The sequence below is a fragment of the Ailuropoda melanoleuca genome, chromosome 5 (assembly GCF_002007445.2).
Source record: "Ailuropoda melanoleuca isolate Jingjing chromosome 5, ASM200744v2, whole genome shotgun sequence".
NCBI classification, from domain to species: domain Eukaryota; kingdom Metazoa; phylum Chordata; class Mammalia; order Carnivora; family Ursidae; genus Ailuropoda; species Ailuropoda melanoleuca.
In genome coordinates this window covers 97381020-97393620 of record NC_048222.1, presented here as the reverse complement: position 1 = coordinate 97393620, position 12601 = coordinate 97381020, and the positions used below count along the sequence as shown (strand labels likewise).

Below are 12601 nucleotides of genomic sequence, written 5' to 3'. Positions count from 1 at the left end.
CTGATAGTAATAAGATTACAGTTAATACCACTTATTAAATAAAAACTAAGCTCATGTATGTCAAGGAATTTTGGACTCCATTTTAAAAAGTAATTCCTAGCAATTTTCCTGTTGTAGCTTTTATCATTTATTTGTGCTTTTTATATACATACACATAAGATACTGGACTCCCCATATTTTTCTATTTTTATTTTAATGTGGTTGTATTTAATAGTATGATCATCATTTGAGAGCCAGTTTCATAAAGTAAATATCTTTGTCCTGTCATGCCGTTATGATTTTCTATAGCTGAGTTCTCTCCCACCCCCATTTCTGTCTTTTATATAGGCGGTAAAAAAAAAAAAGATACATTTTAGTGTTCTAAAGTGTAGAAAACACTCATGTGGTTCTAAACTTATCTTGTATATAGTTACTAACCTCTGAAATTTCTTGTTTTGTTTTCAAACCAAACAATACAGTGCCCAAGAATCCTGGTGACAAAAAGCCCGTCAAATCTGAGACCTCCCCAGTGGCTCCAAGGGCAGGGTTGCAACAGAAAGTACAAGCCCAGCCCCAGCCCCAGCAGCCGCAGCCCCAACATAAAATCAACCAAGGACTGCAGGTTCCTGCTGTGTCCCTTTATCCTTCACGAAAGAAAGTGCCAGTAAAGGATCTCCCACCTTTTGGTAGGTGATTAAAACCATATCCTCTTTTGAGGCTATTTGGTGTCATGTTTTTCAGATTAGGAAAACATCCTGATCTTGAATAACTCTATTATCTAATATACTTGGGTCTGTCTCTGATTGTTACTTCTTAATAAAACATTAATGTTCACTAAGTGAAACTTCACTTTTGCCGGTGGAAGGGACTGTTTATGTTATAGAGTTTCTCATTTAATCATACTCATTTGTCATGGCATGGGTGGGGGGGGGTGCTGTGAAATGGGAAAATTTTGCTTTGATTAATTTTTAATGACTACAGAAGTTGCTTTGTCCATATACATTATTTAAACTAGTTTGGCCTTATGGTCAATGAATTGCTAGAATTTAGGCAGAATATTTTTTTTAAAAAGATTTTATTTATTTATTCGACAGAGATAGAGACAGCCAGCGAGAGAGGGAACACAAGCAGGGGGAGTGGGAGAGGAAGAAGCAGGCTCATAGCAGAGGAGCCTGACGTGGGGCTCGATCCCATAACGCCGGGATCACGCCCTGAGCCGAAGGCAGACGCTTAACCGCTGTGCCACCCAGGCGCCCCAAGGCAGAATATTTTTAGGTGAAATGATTTATCTGGAGGTGAATTCTCATTTGTTGCATCACTGATTTTTGTAACTTGAGGGGGAAATACAGTTAATTCCTGAATGTTAAGGGACCAAATCATGCTTCATCTTTCCCATTAAAATCTATCTACAAGTTTAGTCCCTTTATGTAAATGGTACAACAAAATTATATTTCATAAAATGGGTGGGTTCTTTTTTATACATATATGTGAAAGGAAACTGTGAAAAGGGAAAAGCCTGTCCTTACGAGGTGAGCAAGAGTCTTCTTAGGTCCTTCATACTCTTATCTTTGGCCCTTTCTTCCTGATCAGCAAGTAGGCCATTTGTTGAATTTGGGGAAGAGTGACAAAAGAATACCTTTCCTTGACATTTCCCCTTCGAAATATTTGTATTGCTCTCCCTATCACAAACTGAATTACATGTTTATTTGCCCACTATCTTATTAATATTTATATATTCCTAAATCCCCTGCAGCCTGACTGCTATTTCCTCTTTTACACTGAACTTCTTATATGGAAGTTTATCAGTCTTTCTTTTGGCTAAAGATAGCCTATCAGTCAAATGTGTAGGTGTGCCTGAGTATAAAGCACTTTTTGAATCTGTGTATAATGCTGGCCTTGGAATTCCTTCCCAAACCAAAACTATTTATTCAGTTTTAGTGTAGCTAACATTTTCACGCATTTTGGTTATATTAGCATCTATGCATGTAAATAAAATATTGCTTTAAAAGTGGTCTTTAAAAAACTGTATTAAAACAAGATCAAATGCTTACAGGAGGTGAAATGAAGGATTAAATATTTGTTAAATTTTACTGCCTCCTTCTTAATGGATTCTGTTAAATCTAAGAACATTAAAACTAGCATTGATCAAGGTAGTGTCAGGCTATCATGCCTTCCCAAGTATCTCTTTGTTGTTTAAAATAAGGTAATTGAGAGTGCTTCATAGGAATACTAGAGGCTTTGTAAAATATTTTAATGTGAGTCCCTTATTTCTAAAAATAATTTTTTGGGGGGAAATCACCTCATATTGGCATATGTAATCCTTTTCCTTCAACACTCACCTTACTTGATCTTACACTTGGCACTGGATCACTCCCTTCTGAAAATCATCTCCCCTGATTTCTGTGACACAGGGCACTTTCATAGGTCTCCTTCTGCCTTCTCTTTCATCTACTTATTTGATCAAATATTAACTGTATGGAATTCCTTAGTATGCTTTTATTCACTTTTCTTCCTACCTCTGTTTAGCTCTTGGCTCGTTAGTTTTCTGCCATCATTCCCGCTTCTCCTGAGCTCACATATCCCACAGTACCAAAATTCCTGTTTGAGTTCACCAAAATACTCAAACTGGAATTCTAATAATAAATAAATATTCTTAGCTGTGTCACTTTCATCTAACTTCTAGTATTTTCAAATTGTGTATGTTTTTCTCTTCATTGTTTAACATATTGTTGAATAAAGATGGTGATTACTTTAAGATTTAGAATCTACAGTAAAATACCAAAAACAGTCTATTTCCAGCATTCCAGCAGCTAGCAATCAGAAACCACATTACAGGTATTGTGTGCCTTCTGCAAGCTTACTGTTTATACCATGATGAGTACAAAGACTGTTGAGATTATAAATACATTGAAATGGAAGGTAATATTAAATCTTAGGAGATTTTAGTTATTAATGTTATTTCTTTTTCATATTGAAAATACATATTTCTTTCTGTTATAGGCATGAACTCTCCACAAGCTTTAAAGAAAATTCTTTCTTTGTCTGAAGAAGGAAGTCTGGAGCGTCATAAAAAACAAGCAGAAGATACTATATCAAATGCGTCTTCACAGCTTTCTTCCCCTCCCACTTCTCCACAAAGTTCTCCAAGGAAAGGTAGAACTCAATTACTTACTGTTTTCCTTTATAGTGATCTGTAACATTTCAGCTACAATAAATTCCAGAATTGTATTTTACATCATTTTTGATATTAGAGTCATTGAAAATGATCTGTATAATGCCCAAAGGATTATTTTCCCCCTCAGTTTATAAATTTGGAAGACTTTTGGTATTTTTTAATATTCTACTTCTAGTAAGTACTGTTTAACTATATAAGGCCTTTTAAAACATATGTTTAAGATTTTTATTGATTGTAAGTATGGAAATAATTCTTTTTATACCAAAAGTTGTTCTAACTAAATATGATTATATAACAATAATTACAGAGTAGAGGGCTTTAAACACATAAGAAGAACTAATATCTTCCTGATTTATTTTTTCATTGTATTAACACGGGTCTTGATTATCTTTTTTTTGGTCGCTATTTTATTTTACAAGAGATTCAATTTTATTTTAGGCAAATTCTCTCCCTTATGTTGATGCTTTCTGAGATTACAATAATAGTCACTTTCTGCTGCATAACCCCCCGAGTTACTTTCTCCTCTTCCCCTGTAAGTGAATGGGGGGATGCCAGCCATAAATGGCCAAGACGGTTTTCTTTGGAGGAAGGCCAAAAAGATTAGCAAATTATTGGATTTCACTGACATGACAAATACCTTTTCAGCTTTGCTTTTTAGATATTTCAGACATCTGTGCATTTTGTGTGGGTATCAGTCTCTACTGTCCTTGTTAAATGGATATATCTAAATTCTTTTCTCATCCTGTTGTTAGGTGGCAGTGGCAATCAGCTGAGATCTTTTGGCTGCGGGCAGCTGGACTTAACCAGTTCCTCCTCTTCTCTTGGAAGTGAGAACAGTAACAAGAATAACAATGCACCACGGACCTATGGGATAGGTGGGGTTAATAGAACCAAAAATGGGGTGGGAAAGAGAGGAATTTTCTCATTATGAGTTAAGGAAAATGGGAGAAATCCTCTAAATGTCAAGTGCTCCATCTGATGATTTTTCTTGAGATGTTTTTTTTTGAGCAGACTGTGTAGCAAAGGCTTTAAATCTTGTCAGAACTTCCAGTGTGATTTATAAAAAGACTTCTCATAGATGAACACATTAAATCTTATCAAGACCTGTGCAACCTTTAAAAAATAAATCAGGAATTAACAAGCTACTGAAAGGATGGGGAAGTACTATTTAGAGAGTAAATTAGCTGCATTTGGGTGTTCTAGATTTAATTTTTTTATTAGGTAAATGGCACTGAAAAATTTGCTTGTATCCATATAATCATATAAAACCAGTATTTTAAGGCAACTTGAGATCTATAGTAATTAATGTTTAAAAAAAATGAGTACTGAGAAACAAGATTTGAATTTTTTTCATTAAAAAAATCAAGACAAGTGTCTCTTCCATTGTGACTTTCAAAGTTATTTTTAGCAACAAAGGAAAGTGAAGGGTCCTTCGGGCCAAAAAATGTCCTTCAGGATATCTGTTTAGACACTGTGATAGTCTAGGGAGAAAAATGGAGATTTTGCACGTTACAACCTTCAAAACAATTGGCTTTTATGCGATTCATCCAATATGTTATTAATATTGAAAAACCAAATGGCAAAAAACCAAAGAGGTCTTCTTCAGGTGTTACTCTTATTTGTCACCCTTGAAATTCTAATACAGATAGTTCCAGTTGAATTACTCTATACCATAAAGTTTGAATTAAAACTTCATTGAAGGTAACTGACTTGGCAGTTTGAAACAAAAAGGCAGCTTTTAAACTTGATCGTAGTATTCTTCAGTTTCTTTTATATAGACCAATAGTAGTGTAATTTATACTTAAAGAAGCTAGAATAGTCATGTAGTGCCCTGATTTCTGCAACATTCCTTGCTCACATAACACTGTTTCTTTTTTTTCCTCCTTCATCTTTCATTAAGCATGTTAAATTTCATTTGAATGAAAGTTTACCTTATCTCGGTCACCTGGTCTCCACAAGTCAGATGGTTTCTCCCCCACTGCAGTGGTGCTATCTTTGGCCTACATTTTGGTTTTGCTTCTGTTTGGTAGACTTCAGTTTTCTCTTGTAAACCCACAGTGTCTAATTAATACGGTTGTATTTCCCATGCAGGCTACACTTTGGCTCCCAGTGGTACTGTGGATAATTTTTCAGATTCTGGTCACAGTGAAATTTCTTCCCGATCCAGTATTGTCAGCAATTCCTCCTTTGACTCGGTGCCAGCCTCGCTGCATGATGAGAGGCGCCAGAGGCATTCTGTCAGCATCGTGGAAACAAACCTCGGTGTGGGCAGGATGGAAAGGCGGACTATGATTGAACCAGATCAGTACAGCTTAGGGTAGGCAGCTTTTCTTTCGTGTTCTTTTACATTCCTCCTTCTGTGCTTTAAAAATGAATCCTTTAGGGGCGCCTGGGTGGCACAGCGGTTGGGCGTCTGCCTTTGGCGCAGGGCGTGATCCCAGCATTGTGGGATCAAGCCCCACATCGGGCTCCTCCGCTATGAGCCTGTTTCTTCCTCTCCCACTCCCCCTGCTTGTGTTCCCTCTCTCACTGGCTGTCTCTATCTCTGTCAAATAAATAAATAAAATCTTTAAAAAAAAAAAAATGAATCCTTTACTCCTGATGTATATTTCTATTACTTTACATAATGCCTAAGAAATGCTCTCCCATCCCAGTTCTGATTTTCACAATTTCTAGATTACTAAATGCCACGCTATTTTTGTTGTACATCCTGCTTTTCAAGTTAGGTTTATTCTTTATTGGAAGACCATTGTTCTGTGCTAAAGACAGAGGGTGGCTTTAGACGTAATCCAGATCCTTTGTAGAAGCTGCCTTCCCGAAATCAGATTATGTTGAGCCATCCTTTAGCCTTATAAGGAAGGTGTTCCTTTACTATGAGCAGGTATTGTTCTTTTTCCTCTGGACTTATTTTTTTGGTAACGATCAGGTGAGCAGACTGGACGTAGCAGAACTGGCTACGAGAATGCAGTTCAGTGGGGCTTTCATCCTTTTCCTGGGATGAAAAAAGCCTCCTTTCCGGGGGGAAGAAAAGGTGTTTTGGTTTTATATCCTAGGTTTCTTAGTTAACAATCTTGCACCTTTTTTTCTTCCTTTTCATTTCTTTCGACCACTTAGGTCCTATGCACCGATGTCCGATAGCCGATGCTTATATGCTACAGCTACAGTAATTTCTTCTCCAAGCACAGAGGAACTTTCCCAAGACCAAGGGGACCGGGCTTCACTCGATGCTGCCGACAGCGGCCGTGGGAGCTGGACGTCGTGCTCCAGCGGCTCACATGATAACATACAGACCATCCAGCACCAGAGAAGCTGGGAGACACTTCCATTCGGGCACACTCACTTTGATTATTCAGGGGATTCTGCAGGTTTATGGGCCTCAAGCAGCCATATGGACCAAATTATGTTTTCCGATCATAGCACAAAGTATAATAGGCAAAATCAAAGTAGGGAGAGTCTTGAACAAGCCCAATCCCGGGCAAGCTGGGCATCTTCCACAGGATACTGGGGAGAAGACTCAGAAGGTGACACGGGCACAATCAAGCGAAGGGGTGGGAAAGATGTTTCCATTGAGGCTGAAAGCAGCAGCATGACCTCTGTGACCACAGAAGAAACCAAACCTGTTCCCATGCCGGCCCACATAGCTGTGACATCGAGTACCGCAAAGGGACTCATAGGTAAGCTGATTAGAAAGCTTTGTCAGATCTTTTCCTCATTTTGTCCCACCCATTGTTGTATAGAGCTTCCGCATTAGTGGTGTGTTCAGGATTTTGAGATGAGGAGTAGTCAAGAGCCCAGGTTCTGTGGTCAGGTGCATACAGATAGATTCCAACATACTAAACATTCAGTACATTTTAGCAATCAAGGTCAGCAGATTATCATTATGGATGTTCTATCTTTTAAGCTAAAATTATGAGGAAGGTTGTCCATTCTTTCTAAAGGAACAATTTTCTTTAATTGAAATTATTTTAAACATTTCTTATTCTATTTTGTTCCCTTGAATTGTATTTAGAACTTTACACTTTGCATATATAAATCTTCCACTGACTTTCCTTATGCAGAGAAAGTGGGTGCTAACCAAATCCTCTCTGCACACTACAGAACCAGGGAGAGGGTGCTGAGCGATAACATGCAGAAGAGCATAGCAGACTGGGGCTTGAATCCCTGTTTGCCACTTTACTCACTTTGTGACATTGGGCAAGGTACCAAACTTGGCCTGTTTCTTCCTCTGTAAAAACGGGCTGAATAGTTTCTACTAATAAAGTTGATGTGGGGATTAAAGGAAATCTAGGGAAGGCCCTTAGAACAGTGCCTAGCTGGGAACTCATGAGAACTTGAGAGAGGCTGCTGCTTTGCGGCTGCTGTTTCTGTTGTGAAGTCTCCCACGTCCCCCCAGTCCTATCAGGTTGTATTTCCTATGGCGTATTCAACATCTACGTAATTGAAGTGTAGGAATATATTACAGGATACAGAGTGAGAAACTCTAGAGTATAATCATTACAGACATCACTTTTATTAGTAGAAAAATTATAGTTATTTTGCCATATAAACAGTCATGGATAGATAACAATACCTCTCCTTGGGTTGTGAATTTAAAGCATTTTTTTAAACAAACAAATACTCAGAATTTTTATAGCAAAGAGGAGAATGATTTTCATTCCTAATAATTGAGTCTGTGAGGTTCAAGAAAATAAAACTTTAGTTCTACTTGCCTTTACAGATCTCATGTTCTAGGTCATGAACATTAGTAAAAGAATTTTAAGAGAAATATATACCATACAGTTTAGAGTTTTCAAATTTGCATCTCTTTTAGTACTGTTTTCCAAAGTGTGGTCCAAGACCTGAAAGTAACCTAAGATTGATTTTCTGCCTCACAAGGGTAATGCTGGGTAAGTGCCCAGCAAAGATGGACTAGCCTAACTTGACCTTGGGGCCAGGAGAGAAGAAGGAAGGAAAGAACCGTTCACCAGGCACTACTAACATATTCCAGGCATACTACTTGGGTACCTTTTCTGTTTTTTCTTTGCTTAATCTTTCCAGTAAACCCAAGGGTTAGCTGTTAACCTTATGACTATTTTTAGTTAAATACAAGGTTTGAAGGAGTCTGCTTAAAGATAACAGATTGCTTAACTGCTTCTCTCACCAATTATCTCACCACATAGAGATAACCATTGTGAATATTTGGTCCAGTTAACACCCATTCCCTCACCTACCATATCCCCTACTGCTGTGTCAGACCACACAGAGTTACCTCTGTGATTACACTGTGTTTGCTGTCTCAAGAATTACTTGAGGGGCGCCTGGGTGGCAGAGCGGTTAAGCGTCTGCCTTCGGCTCAGGGCGTGATCCCGGCGTTATGGGATCGAGCCCCACATCAGGCTCTTCCACTATGAGCCTGCTTCTTCCTCTCCCACTCCCCCTGCTTGTGTTCCCTCTCGCTGGCTGTCTCTATCTCTGTCGAATAAATAAATAAAATCTTTAAAAAAAAAAAAAAAAAAGAATTACTTGAACAATTTATCATAAACATTTGGGACATGAAATATTCTTCCACAAAATGTTTAATGGCTGGTACCTTGTCTTTACTACAGTGCGGAAGGAGGGCAGGTATCGAGAGCCCCCGCCCACCCCTCCCGGCTACATTGGAATCCCCATCACTGACTTTCCAGAAGGGCATTCCCATCCAGCCAGGAAACCTCCAGACTACAACGTGGCACTTCAGAGGTCTCGGATGGTCGCCCGACCCACGGACACAGCTGGGCCTTCGCCGGTCCAGCAGGCGCATGGGCATCCGCCGAGCAGCAGGCCTGTGAACAAACCGCAGTGGCATAAACCCAACGAGTGTGACCCGCGCCTCGCCCCGTATCAGTCTCCAGGGTTTTCCACCGAGGAGGATGGTACATATGCACTCTTAAAACCATAACGTTAGCTGTGTTCACTGATGCTGCCTACTGTAAGCTTTCCAGGGCATTGGTTTTCTTAACATACAGAGAACAGTTTATATTCAGAGGTCCAAATTTAGGGTTAAAGCTTTCGAATGTTTGAAGTTTTTGTTTCTAAATGGCTTAAGAAATACCGAAGATTGCAGAGGGGAGCACTTGTCATGAAGTGTGTATATGGCTAGATTTCTGTACTAATTGTCAAAGTTTTCTGTGGAGATGTTATATTTGGACCTCTAATGAGTTCAGATGGAAGCCTGATGAAGAAACAGAGTTCTCTATAACTCTTTTGTCTTCTGTCAATTTACCTGATCATGCTGGAATGAGGGTGACAGAGATCATCCCCGCCCCTAAGTTTAACTTATTTCATTATGCAAATAATCATTCGGGGAAAAAAGCAAAAGACAAAAATGGAAAATAAATTCTAATCCACTTGCAGCTAACCATTATTTACATTTTGTTATATATCCTTCTAGACTTTGAGTGTATATTGTTTAAAGTCACATGCTGCTATAATTTATAATTTTCAGTAAATTTAGTTTTTAAGTCAATAAACAATGTTTCTATTTTATATTATGTATATATATTTAAGATATGAATCTATGTATTTTTTAAAGGCACTATTATTAGTCATTACTTAGGTGAGTTATACTACAAAGAAATCGCTATGGTATTTTTATTTAACCTATCAGTAATGTGTTCTCTCTAGCCCATGAAACGACTTGCTTGCTCACTGATGTTTTTCCTTTCTCTCCTTCCTGGTTATGTTTGCAGAAGATGAACAAGTATCTGCTGTTTGAGGCACAGGCTTTTTCTCGATGCAGAGTTAGCCACCTTTAAAAGGAGAGCACAAGAAGACGTCCCTAGCAGCGGAGCCTTGGAACCCACATTCTGAGGCCGGTGGACCAGTTTGCCTCCTTCCCTGCCTTAAAAGCAGCATGGGGCTTCTTCTCCCCTTCTTCCTTTCCCCTTTGCATGTGAAATACTGTGAAGAAATTGCCCTGGCACTTTTCAGACATTGTTGCTTGAAATGCACAGTGCAGCCCTCTTCGAGCTCCCACTGTTGCTGCCTGCCGCATCACACAGTATCATTCCCAATTCCAAGATCATCACAACAAGATGATTCACTCTGGCTGCACTTCTCGATGCCTGGAAGGATTTTTTTTAAATCTTCCTTTTAGATTTCAATCCAGTCCTAGCACTTGGTCTCATTGGGATAATGAGAAAAGCTAGCCATTGAACTACTTGGGGCCTTTAACCCATCAAGGAAGACAAAGAAAAACAGTGAAATCCTTTGAGTACAGTGCTTTGTCCACTTGTTTACAATGTCTTTTTTTTTTTTAAAAGAAATGAATTTAAAGATTGTGTTCAGAGAGTAAAATGTTAGATCCATTTAATGATTACAGTATTATTTTGAACCTTTAAGTAGGGTTGCCAGCCTGGGTTTCTAAAAAACCAAATATGCCGGACAGGGTGTGGTCACAGCAAGAAGAGGGAAGACCTGGCTTGTGACCCTGTCTTCCCGCGTCCTTCTGGCCTCGCCCGTGAAGTGCCCTATCCTGGAAATATAAGATGTTAGCCAATTACTTAAATACCAAGACACCTCATCCACTCCTTCCCCAGTGGGTGGGGTGCTTCTGTAAAACTGTTTGCACATGGCCAGGGGAGGGAAATGGGACTTTTGTGTCCTGTGTCTGAGCCTTATGGAGTGCAGGATGGTGTCATTTGAGGGCGTGTCCTGCTCCATTGAGATGGATGGCAAACCCCATTTTTTTAAGTTATGTTTCTTTGATTTTTGTTAAGTTAGTTTTAGGGATTTTTGTTGTTGTTGTTTTTTAAAGAGAAACATTCGTAACTGGATAGCATTGCAGTGAACGCAGCTCGGGATATTGGAGCTAATGCCAGCTGTTAATACTGCTCTTTCAAGACAGCCTCCCTTTACTGAATTGGCATTAGGGAATAAACAAGCCTTTAACATGGTAAAAGACAAAAGATCAAAAACCTGACGAGATATGCCAGCCTTTGCAAGGTGGGTTAGTCACCAAAGGCTAACCTGTAAGTGGCTTTATGGACGCTGCAGATAGAGAAGGCCCACGTGTAGCATCCACCTGCTCACAGCTGCTATTAACCCTATAATGACTGAAATGACCCCTCCACTCTATTTTTGTGTTGTTTTTGCACAGACTCCGGAAAAGTGAAGGCTGCCAATCCGAGTAGTACTCAAATGTGAGGAACTGCTGGTCTTGGATTTTTTTTCCATTAAATTCAGCTGATCATATTGATCAGTAGATAAACGTAAATAGCTTCAAATTTTAAAAGTCAAATTGCAGTGTTTTTTCACTGTATCAAACGATGTCAGTGCTTTATTTAATAAATCTCTTCTGTATCATGGCATTTGTCTACTTGCTTATATATTACATTGTCAATTATGCATTTGTAATTTTACATGTAATATGCATTATTTGCCAGTTTTCTTATATAGGCTATGGACCTCATGTGCAGATAGAAAGACAGAAATCTAGCTCTACCACAAGTTGCACAAACGTTATCTAAGCATTAAGTAATTGTAGAACATAGGACTGCTAATCTCAGTTCGCTCTGTGATGTCAAGTGCAGAATGTACAATTAACTGGTGATCTCCTCATACTTTTGATACTACTTGTACCTGTATGTCTTTTAGAAAGACATTGGTGGAGTCTGTATCCCTTTTGTATTTTTAATACAATAATTGTACATATTGGTTATATTTTTGTTGAAGACGGTAGAAATGTACTATGTTTATGCTTCTACATCCAGTTTGTACAAGCTGGAAAATAAATAAATATAACGTAAAGTCTTGTCTATATCCTCACTGAATCGTGCATGCTTTTTATTACTGAAGTGTAATAAGGCTCTAGGGTCTCACCGCAGGAGCAAGTCCTCAGGAGGCCAAGGAGATTTGGCCTGTTCTTTTAGGTAGCTTTCTGTTGATTCAGAGAAATTAATATCACAAACCCAACCATGTCCAGAATTCAGTGTTTCTTGAGATTCTGTGAAAAATAACGGCAATGATAACTATATATTTACAGAGCATTTGTCTCTTAACCCTTTTCCAATAAAAATCTCCGTGGGACATCATGTTTTCATTCCCAGTATACATACCAAGAAACAGGGACCTCAGAGAACTTCAACTGTCCTTCAAGATCATGACCACTAGGTTAAAGGTGTAATTTAGCTAATGATTTCAGACTTCTAATGAGTACATAAAATATCATTGTTATGTCTAAGAGTTCTATTGTTTGGTAAGTTGAATAATATTTCAGTCTATCAGAAGGGCATTATACTTAAAAAGGTAAAAATCAGTTCAGCAGCAGCAGCAGGCTATTTAAGCACATTTTGAAATCAAGGACTCGTTTCTTAGCCTCAAGCAGGCATAAATAAAAGCAGTATCCACCACTCACCGGGAAGCCTCAGAAGCCGGAGCGGAAGCATACCGGAGCACAGGCGCGAAACGTGAGAAAACATTCCAAAGTCT

General features: G+C 38.8%; 1 protein-coding gene across 16 annotated transcripts in view; it reads left to right on the top strand.

Moving 5' to 3' along the window:
* The window catches only part of RAPGEF2 (Rap guanine nucleotide exchange factor 2), a 231490-nt gene extending 219570 nt beyond the window's left edge, over window positions 1–11920 (top strand). For 9 of the 16 annotated variants that reach the window (XM_019802224.2, XM_019802220.2, XM_019802223.2 and 6 more), the window contains 7 exons: window positions 459–665; window positions 2980–3132; window positions 3907–4029; window positions 5246–5471; window positions 6269–6828; window positions 8740–9045; window positions 9862–11920. In XM_019802224.2, coding sequence (XP_019657783.1) covers window positions 459–665; window positions 2980–3132; window positions 3907–4029; window positions 5246–5471; window positions 6269–6828; window positions 8740–9045; window positions 9862–9887 — 1601 coding nt within the window. In that variant the 3' untranslated portion in view covers window positions 9888–11920. The remainder of the gene's footprint in view (window positions 1–458; window positions 666–2979; window positions 3133–3906; window positions 4030–5245; window positions 5472–6268; window positions 6829–8739; window positions 9046–9861) is intronic. The other 7 variants (XM_002921668.4, XM_034661433.1, XM_019802225.2 and 4 more) reach the window with 2 other exon arrangements.
* Window positions 11921–12601: the final 681 nt, after the last annotated feature.